General features: G+C 45.5%; 1 protein-coding gene across 1 annotated transcript in view; it reads left to right on the forward strand.

Moving 5' to 3' along the window:
• The window catches only part of OGFOD3 (2-oxoglutarate and iron dependent oxygenase domain containing 3), a 139,400-nt gene that overhangs the window by 47,414 nt on the left and 67,892 nt on the right, over positions 1 to 24,094 (forward strand). The window contains exons 4-5 of the mRNA XM_075350662.1: positions 5,239 to 5,281; positions 16,694 to 16,758. Of these exons, the coding sequence (XP_075206777.1) occupies positions 5,239 to 5,281; positions 16,694 to 16,758 (108 nt within the window). The remainder of the gene's footprint in view (positions 1 to 5,238; positions 5,282 to 16,693; positions 16,759 to 24,094) is intronic.

Below are 24,094 nucleotides of genomic sequence, written 5' to 3' on the forward strand. Positions count from 1 at the left end.
AGGAACTGACTGTACCAGGGATCATTCAACAAGTGAAAAATCAAAGTCCACCACCTGATATAATTAATTTAACACAAGATGAAGTACGCCTACGTCTGAGTAAATTAAACATTGACAAATCCCCAGGGCCAGATGGCATTCATCCACGAATATTGAGGGAATTGAGCTCCGTAATCGACAGACCGCTGTATCTCATCTTTTTAGACTCACTTGTAACAGGGTTGGTGCCTCAGGATTGGAGGATTGCTGATGTGGTACCGATATTTAAGAAAGGTAAGAGGGTAGATCCAGGCAACTACCGTCCAGTAAGCCTGACATCAGTAGTATGCAAAGTTTTTGAGGGCATTTTAAGGGATGACATGCAAAAATATATTGCAGAAAATAATATGATAACTGACAAACAGCATGGATTCATGAAAGATAAGTCGTGTCTAACCAACCTGTTGGGGTTCTATGAGGGGGTAAGTGCAAACCTGGATATTGGTAATGCAGCTGATGTGATTTATTTGGACTTTGCAAAGGCATTTGATACTGTACCACATAATAGCCTTATACTAAAGCTCCAGAAGCAAGGACTAGGGGACACAATATGCAACTGGGTAAGGAATTGGCTAAAAGATAGGAAACAAAGAGTAGTCATAAATGCTACATTCTCTAAATGGGCTATAGTCAGCAGTGGGGTGCCGCAGGGATCTGTGCTAGGACCAATTCTTTTTACTCTCTATATTAATGACCTTGTGGATGGGATTGATAGTACAGTGTCAGTCTTTGCCGATGACACCAAACTATGTAGGATATTAAAAACTGACCTGGATAGTACAATATTACAAAAAGATCTGGATAAGATGTCAGAATGGGCAGATACTTGGCAAATGAGATTTAATGTTGATAAATGTAAAGTAATGCACCTAGGACGGAGTAATCCTATAGCTGCGTATACATTAAATGGAAGTAAACTCGGGACTACAGAACAGGAGAAGGACTTGGGTATTCTCATTACAAATAAGCTGAGCAGCAGCACTCAATGTCAGGCAGCAGCTGCAAAAGCAAACAAGATTCTAGGGTGTATAAAAAGAGAGATTAGATCCCGTGATCCCAACGTATTGTTACCCATCTATAAATCACTTGTAAGGCCACATCTGGAATACGGGATCCAGTTTTGGGCTCCACATTTTAAAAAGGACATTCAGAAGTTAGAGTCAGTTCAAAGGCAGCAACTAGACTATTACAAGGAATGGAAGGCCTCCCATATGATGGCAGATTGAAAAAGTTAGATATGTTTAGCTTAGAAAAAAGACGTCTCAGAGGAGATCTCATTTATATGTATAAATACATGTGTGGTCAATATAAAGGACTGGCACATAACTTATTTCTTCCGAAAACAATACTAAGGACCAGGGGGCACTCACTGCGAGTGGAAGAAAAGCGATTCCGACACCTAAATAGGAAAGGGTTCTTTACAGTTAGAGCGGTCAGACTGTGGAATGCCCTACCACAAGAGGTAGTAATGGCAGATACTATAACAGCTTTTAAAAAAGGGCTGGATGATTTCCTCAGTACACAAAACATTGTTGGTTATAAATGACTTAGTGACTAAATGTAGAACTGGTGGAGGAAGGTTGAACTAGATGGACCTAGGTCTTTTTTCAACCTAAGTAACTATGTAACTATCACCAAGCACAATGCTGAGCTGTACATCACCAAGCACAATGCCGAGCCGTACATCACCAAGCACAATGTGGAGCCGTACATCACCAAGCATAATGCTGAGCCATATATCACCAAGCACAATGTGGAGCCGTACTTCACCAAGCACAATGCTGAGCCATATATCACCAAGCACAATGCCGAGCCGTACATCACCAAAACAATGCAAAGCCGTACATCACCAAGCACAATGCCGAGCCGTACATCACCAAGCACAATGCCGAGCCGTACATCACCAAGCATAATGTCAAGCCGTACATCACCAAAACAATGCGGAGCCGTACATCATTAAGCACAATGCCGAGCCGCACATCACCAAGCACAATGCTGAGCCGTACATCACCAAGCACAATGCTGAGCCGTACATCACCAAGCACAATGCCGAGCCGCACATCCCCAAGCACAATGCGGAGCCATACATCACCAAGCACAATGCCGAGCTGTACATCACATAGCACAATGCTGAGCCGTACATCACCAAGCACAATGCCGAGCTGTACATCACCAAAACAATGCTGAGCCGTACATCACCAAGCACAATGCGGAGCCGTACATCACCAATCACAATGCCGAGCTGTACATCACCAATCACAATGCTGAGCCTTACATCACCAAGCAAACACATCACCAGTGGACTCTGGAGGAGACGTGTTCTGTGCACTGACGGATCACACTTCTATCTGGCGTCTGAAGGAGTCTGGTGCTGGTGAATGGAGAACATTACCCTCATGACTGCATTGTGTCAGCTATACAGTTTGGTGGAGGAGGATAATGCTGTGGGCTTGTTCTGCAGGGGTCGTCTGAAACGAAGGGAAATCTTAATTCTTCAGCACCAGACATTGTGGACAATTGTAGCTTCCAGCTCTGTTGGAACAGTTTAGGGAAGAGCCTTTTCTCTTCCCCATCACTGTGACCTGTGCACAAGATCCATAAAGACACGGCGGGGGAGAACATGACCGGCCGCACAGAGCTGGGACCTCAGCCCCATCCAACCCCTCTGAGACTGTGAGCCCGGCCTCTCCCCAATACCAGGGTCTGACCTCACAAATGCTCTTCTCGATGAAGAGGCAACAATTCCCAGACAACTCCAAAATGTCATAGAAATCCAGAGCAGAAAGGGTCTGACTCCATATTAATGTCCATGGATGTAGAATGGGAGGTGAGAAAAGCTCCTGTAGTGTAATATTGTGGGGGGGGCACATAATTTTCTCAGATCTTTACTGGACATCGTTGGCCAATATCACGGAGGAAAGAAATTAAGAATTAGTTCTAATAATATAGCATATTTTCCAGCCGAATCGGCAGGACTGTGCACTATATAGTGCTCCGCACATAATTACAGCCCTCGATCACCCAGCAGGGGCGTGCGGCTTACACAGAGCAAATATACCTCAAGGTGTGCGGGGACCGGAGCGGGGCGTGATGGCTGTGCTCTGCCCCTCTATTGCTCCTCTTCTTTTACTCTTCCCTCAGTCACCCAGACTTCTCTTAAAGGCAGAGCCCCTATTTAGGTGGGAATAGACACAACATGGAGGGTCCTGAGACTCGGCCACAGGGGGCACTGACTTCATTGTTCATGTAGAAAAGTGGTAGGCAGAATAAATCCATAGGCACAGCCCAACCCCCCATGAAGCCCCAAAATTTGGAGGGGTCAAGTTTGAGAGTGTTTGTTGTAGATGGTCCCTGCTAAATCTTCTTTGTTCCTTGATGATTCAGCATTAAAATAAACACTTCAAGGTATTGTCCCCCACTTTGAAACTGATGACACTTCTCATGTTAGGTCATCAATATCAGATCGGTGGATGGTCCAATTTCTGGCAACCCCACTGATGTTGACGTAGTGGAGAACCGCTTTAAGGAGTTGTCCCACAGACAATATTATTACCTACCTACAGGATGTGTGGGATTATCGCCAATGATCCCCGCTGAGTGTGATCGGAGCGGTACTGAGCATGTGCAACCACTACTCCTCCAGACAGTGAATGGAGCAGGGGCCGCACATGCTCAGTACTTCTCCATTCACACTGGTGTCTTTGGATTGTTGGAGGTCCTAGCAATCATACATTTATTATCTATCCAGTGTGTAGGTTATATGTACTGATATGGGACAATCCGAATATATCATCATCCACTTAATGATTTACTCCACTTTCCCCATAGAGGACACATGAAAGGTGGAGTTGTATATAGGAGCGATAGCTGTCAGGCACCGGAGGTTTATGGGCACCTGTATCAAAGCGGGGTCTGCAGAAAACGGAAAGAACATCTTGGTATTATCTAGAAAATTCCCCATCTCAGTTGCATTATTAATCAGATTTTTCGCAAAGGGAACCTATCACCACTTTTTTTGGCTATAAGCTGCGGCCACTACCACCGGGCTCTTATATCCAGCATTCTAACATGCTGTATATAAGAGCCCAGGCCGGGGGTATAACATAAAAACACTTTATAATACTTACCTAACTGTCACGCTATGGGCCTTATGGGTGTCTCGGTTGTCTGGTGCCGGCGCCGCCTCTTTTGGCCATCTTTGTTCTCCTTCTCCAGCTGCGGTGCATGACAGGGCCGACGTTATATACACTCGCTGGCATTCCAGTCCTGAGCAGGCGCACTTTGATCTGCCCTGAGCAGGGCAGATCAAAGTATTGTAGTGCGCCTGCACGGGACCGGCGGGCGTGTATGACGTAGACGCGTCATGCACCCAGGCTTGACGAAGATGGCCGAAAAAGGCGGCGCCGGCTCCGGAGAATGGAGATGCCCATTAGGCCCTCATCCACCACGGACCGACCGTTAGGTAAGTATTATAAAGTGTTTTTCATGTTATACCCCCGGTCTGGGCTCTTATATACAGCATGTTAGAATGCTGTATATAGGAGCCCAGTGATGGTGGCCGCAGCTTATAGGCGAAAAAAGTGGTGAAAAGGTTTTTTTTTTAATTTTTTTTTTAAAAAATCCTCAAACCATATCAGCTTTCTTATTTGGTGTTGTGACTCGGTTGGAGTGAGCTGCAGTACCACATACAACCTTTGGACAAGTGTGGCGCTGTAGAAGGCAGCCATGTTTTTCTAACAAAAATCTGATTAATAATGCCGACTGAGAAAAGGAAAGGCTGCATTTTTCCGATCCAGTAGAAATATGTTGTGCGTGCTGTGAACATAACGTGAAAGAAGAAGCCTGAATGACCGCTTAATCTAAGGGAGACTCCATAATAATCAGTAATCCGGCTTCTCTTCTGTCACCGGGAGCCGGCTTCTGTTTCCAGTTACGGATGAAGGCATCTGGGAAATAGTTTCCAACCTTCTGTTTCTTTAAGCCTGAAGGATCAGGACCCTGTATGTATATTGAAGCCCGAGCTCTCGGACCCCCCATTCTCCTGGCCGCAACCCCACCCTCCGCAGTCTAGCTCCCGGTATAACCTTACACCCCGGCTCCTGGTATATACACACAGTCTCGCACGGCAGTAGCACACTGCGGCCGGCCAACGTCTGCTTCTCGTTCAGATCTGATTACGGACTTTGTGTTTTCCTACAGGATCGCCGAGGCCGGATTGTCCCTCGGAGGCTCTGATGGAGGGGTGAGTATTGGATACCAGAGGCTTTTCAGCACTTTTCCCAAGCCCCTTTAGCTGTGAAGAAAGTAATCCATCCCGTGCTTTCATAGCGGAGTGCGGGAGAGGGTCCCATTCATCATAATCTCCGGTAATAACAGTCACATGCTGGGAACGCATTAACACCTATAGTTCAGACCTCCAAACGGGTGAAGAAAGGGTGACGGTCAATCACCCTGCAGGACACAGGCCAATATTAAGCTGATTTAAAGGCATTACTCTTTCTACAAAACACAGCGCCATCCCTGTCCGAAGGTTGTTTGTGGTATTGCAGCGTTACACCATTCACCACTGCAGTACCAGACACAACCTGCTGTAAGGGTGGCGCTGTGTTTGGAGGAAGGCTTTTTTTTAATCCTTGAAAAACGCTTTTATGTTGAAGAAGGTAGCCATTTTTTTTTAATCCTGAAAAAACCCTTTAAAAATGTCTGCCTTCTTCCAACATAGAATGATCTTATGGGGGTTTTCTAGGAGAAAAATGTCTGCCTTCTTCCAACATAGAAAAATCTTAAAGGGGATTTCCAGGGTGCAAAAAATGGCTGCCTTCTTCCAACTTAGAAAGATCTTAAGGGGTTTTCCCAGGATAAAAAAAATGGCTGCCTTCTTCCAACATAGAAACAACTTAAAGGGGATTTCAAAGATTAAAAATGGCTGCCTTCTTCCAACATTGAATGATCTTAATCTTGGAAATCCCCTTTAAGTTTTTTCTATGTTGGAAGAAGGTAGCCATTTTTTGATAATGGAAAACCCTTTTAAGATCCTTCTATATTGGGAGAAGACAGACATTTTTATTATTATCCTGGAAAACCCCTTTAAGATCATTCTATGTTGGAAGACGGCAGCCATTTTGTTTTATTCTCTAAAATCCCTTTGATATCTTTCTATATTGGAAGAAGGCAGCCATTTTTTTTTAATCCTGGAAAACCCCTTTGAGATCTTTCTATGTTGTTTTGGAAGAAGGCAGACATTTTTTTTTAACCCTTTTTTGTTTCCCGGTTTTCCTTCCATGGTAATTGATGGAAGGCTATTTACTTCAGTGAAAACCCTTTTATGTTGAAGAAGTCAGACATTTTTAATCTTGTAAATCCCTTTTAAGATCTTTCTATGTATGAAAAAGGCAGCCATTTTTTATCCTGTAAAACCCCTTTGAGATCTTTCTATGTTGGAAGAAGGCAGCCATTTTTAATCTTGGAAATCTCCTTTAAGATCTTTCTATGTTGGAAGAAGGCAGCCATTTTTAGTCTTGGAAATCTCCTTTAAGATCATTCTATGTTCAAAGAAGACAGCCATTTTTCCTTAACCCGTTAAGCCCTTACTGATTCCCGGTTTTCATTCCATGGTAATAGATGGGAGGCCATTTATTTCAGTGAAAACCCCTTTATGTTGAAGAAGGCAGCCATTTTTAATCTTGTAAAACCCTTTGAGGTATTTCTATGTTGGAAGAAGTTAGCCATTTCTCTTTAACCCTTTAAGCCTTTTCTCTTTCCCGGTTTTCCTTCCATGATAATTTTTGGGAGGTCATTCATTTCAGTGTGGTACAGAAATGACTTTTCATTGGAACCTACTATGATGGGAGTCATGGGGGGCTCTAGACAACCCATTTTAATATATGACTATGTAGTTGGAAGGTACACCATCCATTCCACTGTAATCAATCCTGACTGACACGAGGGAAAATGTGGGATCGTTGGGAATCGGATATTTATCACCTATCCACCCGTTGTCTTAAAGGGACAGTATCGCGTTTTTTTATTAAAATGAGTGATTCTGAAATGAAGTATTTCTAATTCAAAATGAAATTCGTAGCTTATTTAGTTTTTATGTAATTCTAATTTTACTTTATGCACTGGGGGCCATGTTGGATTTGCTGTGTGAGTAACGACAGTTACACACTCCTTTATGGCAGCCCCTGTGCATAGAGAATAGTGGTCGCTATCCGACCCTATGTTTAACGTTACAGTGGGTGTGTGTTGTGATCTGGACACGCCCCCTGGGCGGTCCATATCACAGCAAAGGGCAGATTTCAGCGCCATTTTTGTGGAGATTCAATCCATGCTCTTTGCGCCACTTTACACCTGTCAACTGCCGGGATGTAAGTCCGGGACGCCTCCCCTCCCCCCGTTACCGATCATACAACCCTCCCTCTGTTCTCACCAGCCCCCGCCCCCTGCCGTTACCGTCTGTTATTAAATCACGTCCCTCCGCTGTCCCCAGCCCCGTTCTGGCGGCCACCGGTGTGTGTGTCCTCCCTGTGCTCTCACCAGCCCCCTGCCGTTACCGTCTGTAATGAAACCCCCTCCCTCCCCCAGCTGTCCTCAGCCCCGTCCACGTTCGTGTGTGTGTGTGTGTGTGTGTGTGTCAACCCTTCCGCTTGCTACCCTGTGTGTACTGGTGATACTTTGTGCTGAGCTGTGTATCTAATCCTCCCCTGTGTGATACTGTGTGCTGAGCTGTGTATCTAATCCTCCCCTGTGTGATACTGTGTGCTGAGCTGTGTATCTAATCCTCCCCTGTGTGATACTGTGTGCTGAGCTGTGTATCTAATCCTCTCCTGTGTGATACTGTCTGCTGAGCTGTGTATCAAATTCTCCCCTGTGTGATACTGTGTGCTGAGCTGTGTATCTAATCCTCCCCTGTGTGATACCGTGTGCTGAGCTGTGTATCTAATCCTCTCCTGTGTGATACTGTCTGCTGAGCTGTGTATCTAATCCTCTCCTGTGTGATACTGTCTGCTGAGCTGTGTATCTAATCCTCTCCTGTGTGATACTGTGTGCTGAGCTGTGTATCTAATCCTCCCCTGTGTGATACTGTGTGCTGAGCTGTGTATCTAATCCTCCCCTGTGTGATACTGTGTGCTGAGCTGTGTATCTAATCCTCCCCTGTGTGATACTGTGTGCTGAGCTGTGTATCTAATCCTCTCCTGTGATACTGTCTGCTGAGCCGTGTATCTAATCCTCCCCTGTGAGACTACTGAGCCACCGTACAGTGCCAACTACTGAGCCACCGTACAGTGCCAACTACTGAGCCACCGTACAGTGCCAACTACTGAGCCACCGTACTGTGCCAACTAGAGAGACAACTACTGAGCCACCGTACAGTGCTAACTACTGAGGCACGGACGGTACAGTGCCAACTACTGAGCCACGGTACAGTGCCAACTACTGAGCCACGGTACAGTGCCAACTTCTGAGCCATCGTACAGTGCCATCTACAGAGCCACCGTACTGTGTCAACTAGAGAGACAACTACTGAGCCACCGTACAGTGCTAACTACTGAGCCACCGTACTGTGCCAACTACTGAGCCACAGTACAGTGCTAACTACTGAGCCACCGTACAGTGCCATCTACAGAGCCACAGTACAGTGCCAACTACTGAGCCATCGTACTGTGCCAACTACTGAGCCACCGTACAGTGCCATCTACAGAGCCACAGTACAGTGCTAAGTACTGAGCCACCGTACTGTGCCAACTACTGAGCCACCGTACTGTGCCAACTACTGAGCCACCGTACTGTGCCAACTACTGAGCCACCGTACTGTGCCAACTACTGAGCCACCGTACAGTGCCAACTACTGAGCCACCGTACTGTGCCAACTAGAGAGACAACTACTGAGCCACCATAAAGTGCCAACTACTGAGGCACGGTACAGTGCCAACTACTGAGCCACGGTACAGTGCCAACTACTGAGCCACGGTACAGTGCCAACTACTGAGCCATCGTACAGTGCCAACTACTGAGCCACCGTACTGTGCCAACTAGAGAGACAACTACTGAGCCACCATAAAGTGCCAACTACTGAGGCACGGTACAGTGCCAACTACTGAGCCACGGTACAGTGCCAACTACTGAGCCACGGTACAGTGCCAACTACTGAGCCATCGTACAGTGCCAACTACTGCGCCATCGTACAGTGCCAACTACTGAGCCACCATACAGTGCCATCTACAGAGCCACAGTACAGTGCTAACTACTGAGCCACCGTACTGTGCCAACTACTGAGCCACCGTACAGTGCCAACTACTGAGCCACCATACAAACATACAAAAAAGCACCTGTTGCAAAAAAAACCACGGCAACAACGCATGATTTTTTACCACGTTTTTTTGCTGCGTTTTTATCATTGAACAATGCCATTAAAGATTGTTTAAAAAATAAAAAAAGATAAAAGGTCTGACATTTCCTTCTTCAATATGTTCTTCATTCTCCACTAGTGTATACAGGAGAGCAGACAGCTGCAGAACTACAAGGCTCAGCATACTCCATCCAATAGTGTATGCAGGAGAACAGACAGCAGCTGTAGAACTACAAGGCTCAGCATCCTCCATCCAGGACTGTATGCAGTAGTTTTTTGCCCCCCAAAAAAATGACGTGGGCTTCGCCATATTTTTGTATGCTAGCCAGGTACAGCAGGCAGGTATGGGCTGCCACCAACCCCCAGCTGCCTATTTGTACCCGGTTGTGAACCAAAAATATAGCGAAATAATTAAAATAAAAAAATGACGTGGGCTTCGCCCAATTTTTGAGTCCAGCCAGGTACAACTAGGCAGCTGGGGATTGGAATATGCAGTGCAGAGTACCCAAGCTTTCTGGGCACCCACGCTGCGTATTGCAGTCTGCAGCCCCCCCAGAAAATGGCGCTTTCATAGAAGCGCCATCTTCTGGCGCTGTATCCAACTCTTCCAGCTGCCCTGATGCCGGGTGGCTCGCTGGGTAATAATGGGGTTAGGGCTAGCTGTGTATTATCAACTGGCCCTAAGCCCGAAATTCATGGTGTCATGCCAATATTAGACATGGCCACCATGAATTTCTAGTAAAGATAAAATAAAACACAACACACAGAAAAATATTTTTATTAGAAATAAAACACAACACAATTAGTGACTCCATCTTTATTGAAATAAAGAACCCCCCTCCGCAGTAATCCTGGGTCAGGGTCCCGCGCCTTCCAATATCATCTGATCGGTTTGCTGGAAGGCATACCGATCAGATGATGTGTCAGGATCAAGGATGTGAATCACATCACACATCAGCTGATTGTATAAAAGCTGTTTATACAATCAGCTGATGCATCAGTGGAGAAAAAAAAAAAACCCTACACACTTACATGCTGGCTCCTGTCCGATCGCTGCAGGAGCTGCCAGTGATCAGCTGATAGTCTCCTGACGGCATCAGCTGATAGCCGGGCGGTAAAAAGCCGGCTTCACCGCGCGACTTGCGATCAGCTGATGCGTCAGGTGACTGCATCAGGTGATCCTCCGCCAGGTCCTGCATCCATCGGACGAGCCTTGGAGCCGGCACACAGCCACAGCGACGGTACCGTAAGAGGAGCTGGGAGCGGGCATGGCACCGGGAGTCTGCAGACAGATGAGTATGTCTTTTTTATTTTTTTCTACAGTTCGCTTGATTTCCAGCTGGTTCATCTCCCGCACGGGAGCGGGCCTGCCGACCGCACGGGAGCGGGCCTGCCGCCCGCACGGGAGCGGGCCTGCCGACCGCACGGGAGCGGGACTGCCGACCGCACGGGAGCGGGACTGCCGACCGCACGGGAGCGGGCCTGCGGCGCACGGGAGACTGATGACCGCACGGGAGCGGGCCTGCTGCGCACGGGAGACTGATGGCCGCAGTCTGTATATATGTATAAATGTGTTTCCTCTTTACTTCCGGGTGGAGCTGTATAATTCATATACAGTCACCCAGAAAATGGCGACACATTACTATGAAATACACCTCCTCCTCTTTTGGGTGCAGTGTAACACCCAAAAGGGGAGGAGAATAGGCATGTCATCTAGTGACTGCCCAAATTTTCAGCTATCGTAATTCTGCTAAGGATTACTATAGCTTTTTGATGTGTACACAGGAAAATGCTCCCCCTACTGGCAATTATAAGTATTTTTAATATAAAAGTTTTATTTTACATATTTAAAAGTTGAAATACATTGAGAAAATAGTTGTTACACAATTATAATAATATTGGTAGCTGATTTGGCCTACAAAAAAAAATAAAAAATTAGACGATATAGTCCCTTTAAGTGGGAAAACCTATTTAAAGGGGTACTCCACTTTGGACACAGCTTACTTGTGATAAGTGTCCTTTAACAAAGAGCCAATCTCATCTCATGTACAGCACTATGGAATTAATGGATTTCTAAAAATAAATAATAATAATAATATCATCCCCAAAATCATACGATCAACTCTGATATGCGAGTAGACCTGGCAGTGAGTGTTTGATTTCTCTGCAGCACCACCACTGGACAAAGGAGGCATTACACAAGGTCCTTTCAAATCAATGGGATGTGTAAGGCAGGACAGGTCCTCCAGAGAGAGAAAGGTGGGTTTCCTAAACTGGACAATCCCTTTAAGGGGATTCTCTACAGATAGAAGCCTTATGTGGTGCAGGAAGGAGTGATCGGCAGCTGGGGTAATTAGTTCCTAGAGAAAAATATTTGGCAGCTGGGTGTGATGACTTTTCCCTCACAGAAGAAACTCATCTGAAGCCCTGTACTGCACGGCACCAAACTTTAACACATCTCGGGGAAAAGGGATTAGCTGCAGTACCACATATTGGCCAGAAACTAGAGTGGCGCTACATCTTGGAAAAAATAAACATCCTTTTTTCTCTTTTCAACCCCTATTATTTTTTTCTCTCTACTTTTCGGCATTGCATTGTGACGGTCACATCATACGAGATGAAATCCCCTTCTCCTAGCGGTGTACTGTGCCTCCAGGGTTAATCTGACGGCTGTGAACCTGTCATAACATTTCAGCAATCCCCACCGCAGGAACGTCTCAGTCCTGGTGACTCGACGGGCAGCTTTGACATTACAGTGACTGACACGGCAGTGGAAATGCCTCATACCGAGAGTCAGGGGAAGCTAAGAAATTCATGTGGTCCCCACTAGTGTTAAATCATTTATTTAAAGGAATATTCCTATCATCATAAATAGGTATTTTCAGATAGCACTTGTCAAAACAAGCAAGTTTGCAATTTACTGCTTCTTAATATTTGCAGCCCTTCTTGAGATATTAACATTTTTGTTTACGGCTCGTTGCCTCGGGGACCGACCACCACTGTTGTCTAAATAGTAAGCACTGCAGCTGACCAGGATTAGTAGGGAACTGCGTTCTCCAGAGATCCTGCACAGCTTCAAAATAACACTTACAAGCTCAGTAGAAAAGAACTTGTAAGGACTGTGCATATGCTGCTGTGAAGAAGCAGTGGTCAGTCTCCAAGGCAACGAAGTGTAAACAAAAGTAAAGAATTGTATTCATATCTCAAGAACGGCTGAAAATTTTAATAAGTAGTAAATTGCAAAAATCGCCTGCACTATCCAACATTACCCATTCATGAACGTGGGAATAAGCCATTAAAGTGAACAATCCCTTTAAGGGACGAGAGAGGTGTCTTCCCCTTTAAATAATGCATTCCTATGCTATATCTTCCTGTCGCTAAGGCCTGTAACTTCTCCAGATCTGGTCACCGTTATTGCTTTGGCGCTCGGCCGGTATAAATCAGCACTTGTTCCTTCCTGACAATTCTTTAGCCCCATCGTCACTATTGACCTGTTCTGCGTCGCCTCATTTTTCCATCTGTCAGCTTCCTATTATAGATTGTTTTGCCCCCCCCCCCTCCCCAAACATTTTTAACAAGCTTTTGGAAATGATCTCCGCAGCGTCTCATGATCTCCTTCTCCAGGATTTAGAAATGGAAACTTTTTGGTGCCGAGAGCAGAGAACGTTACCATTTCGGCATGTCCTCTCTAATGGGGACCCCAACTGCCCCCTCTACACGTAGAGCTCAGGAGTATCTCGGGCCCATCCTGTTCCGAGTAGTGTCTCATGCGGTTGGCTGCTGTGTTCTCTGCTCTTCAGTATATACCACTCTCTACTATTTCTTCCCCTCGCCTTCATTCTGTGCTTTTCTCTCTCCTACATGTTACTTCTTGCCTCTGCCCCCATCCTTCAGTGTTTCCTCTGTTCTTATATCTATACTTATAGCTTCCCTGTTCTTTGATCTATGACCCCCCCCTTGCGATTCCTGTGCCCGCCACCTATTAGTCTTTCCCGCTTTCCGTCTTTTCTTTCGTCTCTCATACCCCCCAGCCTATACCCCTCTCTCCCTTTCACTGCAGTGTATGCCTCTGTCTTCAGTCTCTACCTTTTGTCTTCCCTGCTATTTGGCCTCGCCTGCCCTCTGGTCGATAGTTCTGTCTCTTCCATCTTATATTCTCTAACTCTGTCTCCTCTGCTATCAGACTAGCCATTGCCTTCTCTTCCCTTGAGTGTATACCACTGTCTTCACTCCCATTCTGTCTATACATTTTTCTCCTTTGCCTTTTTAGTCTATACCTCGGTCTCCCTTCAATCTATACTTCTGTCTCCTCTGCCCTTCACTCTATACTTCTGTCTCCTCTGCCCTTCTCTCTATACTTCTGTCTCCTCTGCCCTTCTCTCTATACTTCTGTCTCCTCTGCCCTTCACTCTATACCTCTGTCTCCTGTGCCCTTTACTCTATACCTCTGTCTCCTGTGCCCTTTACTCTATACCTCTGTCTCCTCTGCCCTTCTCTCTATACTTCTGTCTCCTCTGCCCTTCACTCTATACTTCTGTCTCCTCTGCCCTTTACTCTATACCTCTGTCTCCTGTGCCCTCCACTCTATACTTCTGTCTTCTGTGCCCTTCACTCTATACTTCTGTCTCCTGTGCCCTTTTGCTCTATACCTCTGTCTCCTCTGCCCTTCACTCTATACTTCTGTCTCCTCTGCCCTTCACTCTATACTTCTGTCTCCTGTGCCCTTCACTCTATACTTCTGTCTTCTGTACCCTTCACTCTATACTTCTGTCTCCTCTGCCCTTTACTCTATACCTCTGTCTCCTGTGCCCTCCACTCTATACTTCTGTCTCCTGTGCCCTTTACTCTATACCTCGGTCTCCTCTGCCCTTCACTCTATACTTCTGTCTCCTCTGCCCTTCACTCTATACTTCTGTCTCCTGTGCCCTTCACGCTATACCTCTGTCTCATGTGCCCTTCACTCTATTCCTCTGTGTCCTCTGCCCTTCACTCTATACTTCTGTCTCCTCTGCCCTTCTCTCTATACTTCTGTCTCCTCTGCCCTTCTCTCTATACTTCTGTCTCCTCTGCCCTTCACTCTATACCTCTGTCTCCTGTGCCCTTTACTCTATACCTCTGTCTCCTGTGCCCTTTACTCTATACCTCTGTCTCCTCTGCCCTTCTCTCTATACTTCTGTCTCCTCTGCCCTTCACTCTATACTTCTGTCTCCTCTGCCCTTTACTCTATACCTCTGTCTCCTGTGCCCTCCACTCTATACTTCTGTCTTCTGTGCCCTTCACTCTATACTTCTGTCTCCTGTGCCCTTTTGCTCTATACCTCTGTCTCCTCTGCCCTTCACTCTATACTTCTGTCTCCTCTGCCCTTCACTCTATACTTCTGTCTCCTGTGCCCTTCACTCTATACTTCTGTCTTCTGTACCCTTCACTCTATACTTCTGTCTCCTCTGCCCTTTACTCTATACCTCTGTCTCCTGTGCCCTCCACTCTATACTTCTGTCTCCTGTGCCCTTTACTCTATACCTCGGTCTCCTCTGCCCTTCACTCTATACTTCTGTCTCCTCTGCCCTTCACTCTATACTTCTGTCTCCTGTGCCCTTCACGCTATACCTCTGTCTCATGTGCCCTTCACTCTATTCCTCTGTGTCCTCTGCCCTTCACTCTATACTTCTGTCTCCTCTGCCCTTCACTCTATACTTCTGTCTCCTGTGCCCTTCACTCTATACCTCTGCTTCCTCTGCCCTTCCGTCTATACCTCTGTCTCCTGTGCCCTTCACTCTATTCCTCTGTCTCCTCTGCCCTTCACTCTATACTTCTGTCTCCTCTACCCTTCACTCTATACTTCTGTCTCTTCTGCCCTTCACTCTATACTTCTGTCTCCTCTGCCCTTCACTCTATATTTCTGTCTCCTCTGCCCTTCACTCTATATTTCTGTCTCTTCTGCCCTTCACTCTATACCTCTGTCTCATGTGCCCTTCACTCTATACTTCTGTCTCCTCTGCCTTTCAGTCTATATCTCTGTCTCCTCTGCCCTTCAGTCTCTACCTCTGTCTCTTTTGTCCTTCAGTCAATCCTCTGTCCTTCTGTCTATACCTCTGTCTCTTCTGCCTTTCAGTCTATACCTTTGTCTCCTCTGCCCTTCACTCTATACTTCTGTCTCCTCTGCCCTTCACTCTATACTTCTGTCTCCTCTGCCCTTCACTCTATACTTCTGTCTCTTCTGCCCTTCACTCTATACCTCTGTCTCATGTGCCCTTCACTCTATACTTCTGTCTCCTCTGCCTTTCAGTCTATACCTCTGTCTCCTCTGCCCTTCAGTCTATACTTCTGTCTCCTGTGCCCTTCAGTCAATCCTCTGTCCTTCTGTCTATACCTCTGTCTCTTCTGCCTTTCAGTCTATACCTTTGTCTCCTCTGTCTTTCAGTCTATATCTCTGTCTCCTCTGCCCTTCAGTCTATCTGCAAGGAGAAAATACTTAACAAGTGCACTACACTTCAGCATTCGCAATGATTTTGTTTTAGGTATTTGTCTCTCCTTTCTTTCTAGCTATGTGTCTCCCCTACCTTTAAGGTATTTGTCTCTCCTTCCTTTTTTCTTGGTATTCTGCTCCCCCACCTTTCTTTCTAGGTATTTGTCTCTTTCCTTTTTATATGTTTGTCTCTCCTACCTTTCTTTCTAGGTATTTGTCTCTCTTACCTTTCTTTTTAGGTATTTGTCTTTCCTACATTTTTCTTCATCACTTTGCCCTCCTGTCTTCCTCTCATTTGTCTTTTGTCTTTCCTACCTGTTTCTTTAGGCCCTTGTGTCTCCTGCCTTTTTCTACCAGCTCATTCTCTTCCCTGCTTTCTCTATATACCACAGCCTCCCTAGCCTTTTGTCTTCCCAGCATATCTCTCTCCAAATAACAGGAAATCAGATTATTACATTTTATTAATTATTTGTAAAAATTAATTTATTTTTGAATATAGCAGATATATTTCAATTTTTTTTTTTGAGACCTGTTGCCAGATTTATGTTTGGGTTTTTTTTCTATTATGTTTTTTTTTATATTTCTTATGTAGACAGTAAACTAGTATTATACACATGAGGTATAATTTTCCACCTACGGAAAGAGACGTTGAGCCTCAGCTCATATGCAACACATTAAGTCCGGAAAGTGAGTCTCCTACCCCGGGGGGCAGCTGCTGCAGGTGGCAGTCAGGCAGCTCGATTTCCCAGAAGCCTCCGCTGTGACAGCACGTGGCGGTAAAGAATCCAGCAGTTATCAGGTTGGAACGTAACGCACAATCTTCACCCTCTGTTTTCCAGGCGTCTATTCTTGACCTGCACTCGGGAGCGCTGTCCATGGGGAAGAATTTTGTAAATATGTATCGGTGAGTCCTCACAGCCGGCGTTCATTTTCTGAATTTCTCTCGCCTTTCTTCTCTCGCCCACTCCTTCACATCCCCACCGCCATCTATTGTTACACCGCTACCTCATTCCATTCACAATCTTGGCTTTGCTTTAATGTTCCTAGCACCCCTACTCCAATCTACTTGTTTTCTAGCATTCATAATCTATCTATCTATCCCTCTATCCCTCTATCTATCTATCCCTCTATCTATCCCTCTATCTATCCCTCTATCTATCTATCTATCTATCTATCTATCTATCCCTCTATCTATCTATCCCTCTATCTATCTATCTATCCCTCTATCTATCTATCCCTCTATCTATCTATCCCTCGATCTATCCCTCTATCTATCCCTCTATCTATCCCTCTATCTATCCTTCTATCTATCCCTCTATCTATCTGTCCCTCTATCTATCTGTCCCTCTATCTATCTATCCCTCTATCTATCTATCCCTCTATCTATCTATCCCTCTATCTATCTATCCCTTTATCTATCTATCCCTCTATCTATCTATCCCTCTATCTATCTATCCCTCTATCTATCCTTCTATCTATCTATCCCTCTATCTATCTATCCCTCTATCTATCTATCCCTCTATCTATCTATCCCTCTATCTATCTATCCCTCTATCTATCCCTCTATCTATCCCTCTATCTATCTATCCCTCTATCTATCCCTCTATCTATCCCTCTATCTATCTATCTATCCCTCTATCTATCTATCCCTCTATCTATCTATCCCTCTATCTATCTATCCCTCTATCTATCTATCCCTCGATCTATCCCTCTATCTATCCCTCTATCTATCCCTCTATCTATCCCTCTATCTATCCCTCTATCTATCCTTCTATCTATCCCTCTATCTATCTGTCCCTCTATCTATCTATCCCTCTATCTATCTATCCCTCTATCTATCTATCCCTCTATCTATCTATCTATCTATCCCTCTATCTATCTATCCCTCTATCTATCTATCCCTCTATCTATCCCTCTATCTATCTATCCCTCTATCTATCCCTCTATCTATCCCTCTATCTATCTATCTATCCCTCTATCTATCTATCTATCCCTCTATCTATCTATCTATCCCTCTATCTATCTATCTATCTATCCCTCTATCTATCTATCTATCTATCCCTCTATCTATCTATCTATCCCTCTATCTATCTATCCCTCTATCTATCTATCCCTCTATCTATCTATCCCTCTATCTATCTATCCCTCTATCTATCTATCCCTCTATCTATCTATCCCTCTATCTATCTATCCCTCTATCTATCCTTCTATCTATCTATCCCTCTATCTATCTATCCCTCTATCTATCTATCCCTCTATCTATCTATCCCTCTATCTATCTATCCCTCTATCTATCCCTCTATCTATCTATCCCTCTATCTATCTATCTATCCCTCTATCTATCTATCCCTCTATCTATCCCTCTATCTATCCCTCTATCTATCCCTCTATCTATCCCTCTATCTATCTATCTATCCCTCTATCTATCTATCCCTCTATCTATCTATCCCTCTATCTATCTATCTATCCCTCTATCTATCTATCCCTCGATCTATCCCTCTATCTATCCCTCTATCTATCCCTCTATCTATCCCTCTATCTATCCTTCTATCTATCCCTCTATCTATCTGTCCCTCTATCTATCTATCCCTCTATCTATCTATCCCTCTATCTATCTATCCCTCTATCTATCTATCCCTCTATCTATCTATCCCTCTATCTATCTATCCCTCTATCTATCCCTCTATCTATCTATCCCTCTATCTATCTATCTATCCCTCTATCTATCTATCCCTCTATCTATCCCTCTATCTATCCCTCTATCTATCCCTCTATCTATCCCTCTATCTATCTATCTATCCCTCTATCTATCTATCCCTCTATCTATCTATCTATCCCTCTATCTATCTATCCCTCGATCTATCCCTCTATCTATCCCTCTATCTATCCCTCTATCTATCCCTCTATCTATCCTTCTATCTATCCCTCTATCTATCCCTCTATCTATCTATCCCTCTATCTATCTATCCCTCTATCTATCTATCCCTCTATCTATCTATCCCTCTATCTATCTATCCCTCTATCTATCTATCCCTCTATCGATCTATCCCTCTATCGATCTATCCCTCTATCGATCTATCCCTCTATCTATCTATCCCTCTATCTATCTATCCCTCTATCTATCCCTCTATCTATCCCTCTATCTATCAAATCAAATCAAATCAAATCAAATAAGCTTTATTGGCAGGACCAAATACAAATTAGTTTTGCCAAAGCAAGTGTACATTAGGGGCTGGGGCTGTGGGGATGGTGGGTGGGGACTGTAGGAAGGATGGATGGGGCTCATCCAGGGTGGGGACTGTGGGGGCACTTCTAGGATGGGGGCTATGGAAGTCCATGGCTTATGATGGGGCATATCCACGGTGGGACTGTGGTAACGGTGGATGGGACATATCCAGGGTGGGGATTGGGGGGGCCACATCTGGGATGGGGGGCTATGGAAGTCCATGACTTATCATAGTTCTCTTTCTCGAAGTCTATGGCATTCGCTCACATACTGCGCTGCTATCTCCACTGCGCTCTCTTCTTCCCCCAGCAGGATATATATTTTCTCTTCCTCCTTCATGGAGCTGAAATCCGGGAAGAGATGGGAGAGTCTCCTGAAGTGAGTGTCCCTCACTGCTGAGTACTTGGTGCAGTGTAGCAGGAAGTGGGTTTCATCCTCCACGGCCTCCAGGTCACAGTGTTGGCACAGTCTGTCCTCCCTGGGCTTGTAGCTCTGCTTGTGACGTCCGGATTCGATGGCTAGACTGTGGGCACTGAGTCTATATCGGCTCAGGGTCCTGCGGTCTCTGGGGTCCGGGATTTTCTCCAGATACGGGGCCAGTCTGTAGTCTCTCTGTAGTCTCTGGTACGTGGTCAGTTTCTGTGAGGTGTTGATGTCGGTCCTCCAGTCACTGACATACCTCTCCTGGCCCTCGTCTACCATCTTCCTGATTCTGGTTCTTGTCAGGCTGCTGTGATTGGTTATTTTGTCCAGTTGGGTTTGGGAGGGCTGTGCCCGGGGTCCTGGTTCATCTGGCCCACGTATATATATCAGAGCTTTGTGGTGATGGGAGTTTGGATTGCTACTCTGTAGGTGAGCCTGAAATGATAGTGACCTCTTCAGAGCTGCTAGGTGTAGAGGGAATCTGCCCAGCTCAGCTCGACAGGCACTGTTGGAGGTGCTTCGATGGACCTGGAGAAGGTGCTTACAGAATTCCAGGTGGAATATTTCTGTTGGGCTGGAATCCCACCTTGACCAATCTGGGTAAGTGTGAGGGCCCCAGACTTCGCTGCCGTACAGGAGGATTGGGGCAATGATGGAATCGAAGATTTTTAGCCAGACCCTCACTGGTGGCTTCAGATGATACAATGTCCTTCGGATGGCATAAAAGGTTTTGCAGGCCTTGTTTTTCAGGGTCTCTATGGCTTGTTTGAAGCTCCCTGACTGGTGAATTTCCAGGCCCAAGTAGGTGTATTTGTCTGTTCCTGTTAGAGTGTAGCCGTTTAGGACAAATGAAGGATGCTGGTCAAATCTTCTTTTTCTCTTCTGGAACACCATGATGTTGGTTTTCTTTAGATTGATCGGTAGTGCCCATGTGGAGCTGAATTTCTCCAAGATTTGTAGGTTGTCTTGGAGACCTTTCTCGGTTGGTGACACCAGCAGTAGGTCATCTGCATAGAGCAAGAATTTCACCTGGGCATCATGGAGTGTGAGACCTGGAGCAGGTGAAGATTCTAGAGCAGTAGCCAGCTCATTGATGTAAATATTGAAGAGCGTTGGACTTAGGCTGCAGCCCTGTCTGACTCCTCGGCTCTGCTGGAAATAAGCCGTTCTTCTACCGTTCACACTCACGCTGCAGAGGTTCTCGGTGTAGGAGCTTTTGATGACATCATAGGTCTTTCCTCCTATTCCGCTTTCCAGCATTTTTAAGAACAAGCCCGGGTGCCACACTGAGTCAAAGGCCTTTTTAAAGTCTACAAAGCAGGCGTATATCTTCCCATGCTTTGTATTGTGGACGTGGTTCTGAATGGGACTGTGCAGGGTGTAGATGTGGTCCGTGGTGCGGTGGTTTGGCACGAACCCTGCTTGGCTTTTGCTCAAGACATTGTGCTCGGTAAGGAAACTGATGATCCTTTTGTTTAGGATGCTGTTGAACAGTTTTCCCAAGTTACTGCTGACACATATGCCTCTGTAGTTGGCAGGGTCATACCTGTCCCCACTCTTGTGGATCGGTGTAATGAGTCCTTGGTTCCAGGTACGAGGGAAGTAACCAGCACTCAGCACAATGTTGAACAGTTTAACCATTGCAGCTTGAATTTCTGGTGGGCTGTACTTCAACATCTCTGGGGGGATTCCATCCAGACCACTAGATTTTTTACACTTTATGGAAGTGATTTTCTCTGCAACTTCCTGTAATGTAATTGGTGTGTCCAGTGGGTTTTGGAAGTTTTTGATTTTCTCTTCCATTGCCTTTAGTTTTGATGTTATGTTTTCCTGCTCTTGGCTTAGTCCTTCTTTTGGGATGTCTTTGTAGAGGTCTCTGAAGTACTGGAGCCAGATGTTGCCATTTTGGATATGGGTGTCATTCTTTTTCTTGCTCTTTGTGTCCATGTGGTTCCATATTTCCCAGAAGGAGTTGTCTTGGAGGGCGTCTTGGAGTTGGCTAAGTTTGGTAGAGATGTAGCTCTGCTTCTTCCTCCTGAGGATGGTTTTGTACTGCTTTTGTATGGTGTCATAGGCTTCCCTCAGGTCTGGGTTGTTGGGGTCTCTGTGTTTATTGTTTGAGGCTGTTCTCAGGGTCTTTCGAATGGCTTTACACTCTTTGTCAAACCAACCATTGATCTGCTTTTCTTTTGGCCTCTTGTAGTTGACTTGTTTGAGGTCGGACAATTTGGCCATGGTGTGGAATATTTTGTTGAGGTCTTTTGCAGCTTGATTCACTCCTTCTGGGTTTGACTTATACTTGTAGCTGTAGAAGTTGTGGAGCATCTCCTGTAATTCCGGTCTGTTGGGAGCCTCTTTATATTTTATTTCTGACGTCTTGGACCATTTATAGGATGGAGGTCGCTTGTAGAGGCTGCTCTGCTGTGGCTTTTGTGTGGATGGTTTCTCTGTAGATTTTATGTACAGGAGAAGTTGGCTGTGGTCTGACAGGTGCGTTTGTGGGGTGACTATGAAGGCGCTAATATTTGCCGGGTCCATATCTGTAATGGCGTAGTCTACTACACTCCTTCCTACATGGGAGTTTAGTGTGTATCTTCCCAGTGAGTCTCCCTTTGTACGTCCATTAAGAATATGAAGACCTAAACTTTTACATAAGTTCAGGAGCTTTTTGCCACTTTTGTTGACTGTACTGTCATAGCTGTTTCTCTCTGAGTGTTCTGAGTCGTGACTGTCATTCTCTGCCCCAAATATGTAGATGTTTCCATCTGTGGTCAGAAAGTCTTTTTCTCTCCCTGTTCTTGCATTGAGGTCTCCAAAGATGAGAACTTTGCCCAGGACCTGATAATGGGTGGCTTCTTCTTGTAAGATCTCAAAGCTGTCTGGATTGAAGTAGGGGGACTCTGGCGGTGGTATATAGGTGGTGCAGAGGTAGACATCGGACTGAGAGGTGAGGATGGAGCTGCTGATTCTGATCCATATGTGGCTGCCTCCTCTCTTCACTGGTGTGATGTACTGGTGGAGCTCTTCTTTATACCAGATCAGTATTCCTCCTGAGCAGCGGCCCTGTTTGGTGTTTTTATTTTTAAGGGCAGGGACAGAGATTTCCCTGTATCCGATTGGCACCGGAGATTCGTTTTCAGCTCTGGTCCATGTTTCCAGGAGGATCTGAATGTCTATATTTTTCAGTCTTTGAATAAAGTCGGGGTCATTTGTTTTACATCCAAAGGCCGAGGTGCTCAGGCCTTGGATGTTCCAGCTGCTGATTGTGAATGAGGTCATTTTTTTTTTTTTTCTATTATACCTCATGTGTATATACCTTGTAATGAGTGCGGCTGTGTAAGACACTCTGGATTTACGACTGGTTTATAGGTGTGTTAGTTTCCTGCACAATGTGCTGAGCAGGGTTCTAATCTCTTCCATATCTCTGCCCTGCATGTCTCTGTGTGGGGCTGATGGTCCCCTCCATGGTGGTCTCCTCCTCTGATGGCCCGATGTTGGGTGAAGGGCTTTGTTTCTGGCCTCCTGTGATGAAATTGGGGTTTCCTGTCTTTTTATTGTTGGGGGTCTTTCCATGGGTTTGTTGTTGTTGTTGAGTCCAGGCATGGGGTCTCTGTTTAGTATAATGTCCTTCAGCTCTTTGGCCAGTAGGCTGACCCCTTGTTTGTTTAGGTGCTTGTAGTCATAGAGGTGTTGGTGATTTATAGAGGGGTGTTGTGCCAGGATCACGTCGGGCACAGCCTTGATTCTGGTGGTCAGGTCCGTGTTGATGTTCTGGATAGTTTGGCTTGATACATCATTTCTTGGGAGCAGAGATGATAGAATTATTTTGCTGTCCGGGAATTTTAGTTTTGCCGTCTTTGCTAGTTGGGTCAGTTGTCCTGCGATCTGCTGGTGTTGGTCTGGCAGATTGTTTGTTCCTGTGTGTATAAAAATATGATTTGGGCTTGTAAACCGTGGGGTATTGATGACGGCTGTCACCTGCTCAATAGTTGCACAGCGGATTTGTTTGACCCTTTTGCCTGGGAATAGTCGCAGTGTATTCAGGTATTTCCCATTTGAGTCCATTATTAGGATGGTATCAAAACTTTGTGAGGTCACGGGTGGGGTACGTGGGTGAAGCTGGGGGTCTGTGCTGGAGATTTTGCTGGTGGCTGGTTCTCTTCTCTTTTCTGTTTTTCTGGTTTGTAGTTCACTTATGTTATTTTCAGGAGCATTCATATTGTTGGAGTTATTTGGTATCTCAGTGTCCTGGCCAGTGGAGGCCATGGTGTCTGTACTGGTGTTAGTTACCATAGCTCCCTCCTGGCCAGTGGGGGCCATGTTGTCTTCACTCCTCTGTGTTTCTATGGCGTCCTCCTGTTTCAGGCGTCCAGGAGTCTTCAGCTCTGTTATCTCCAGTCTCAGTCGGGCATTTTCTTGCTGCAGTTCACACATTTTGCTTCTTATTTCCTGCAGGGCCACCCTGTATTCACATCTCAGTTTGTTTATCTCTTTCATTACTTGGTCATTTGCATTTCTGTCACCAAGGTTTCTTTGAAGTTCTTCTTTAAATTGTATAAAGTCTCTTTCTAGTTGAGATAAACAGTCTCTG

The sequence above is a fragment of the Anomaloglossus baeobatrachus genome, chromosome 5 (genome assembly GCF_048569485.1).
Source record: "Anomaloglossus baeobatrachus isolate aAnoBae1 chromosome 5, aAnoBae1.hap1, whole genome shotgun sequence".
Lineage (NCBI taxonomy): Eukaryota > Metazoa > Chordata > Amphibia > Anura > Aromobatidae > Anomaloglossus > Anomaloglossus baeobatrachus.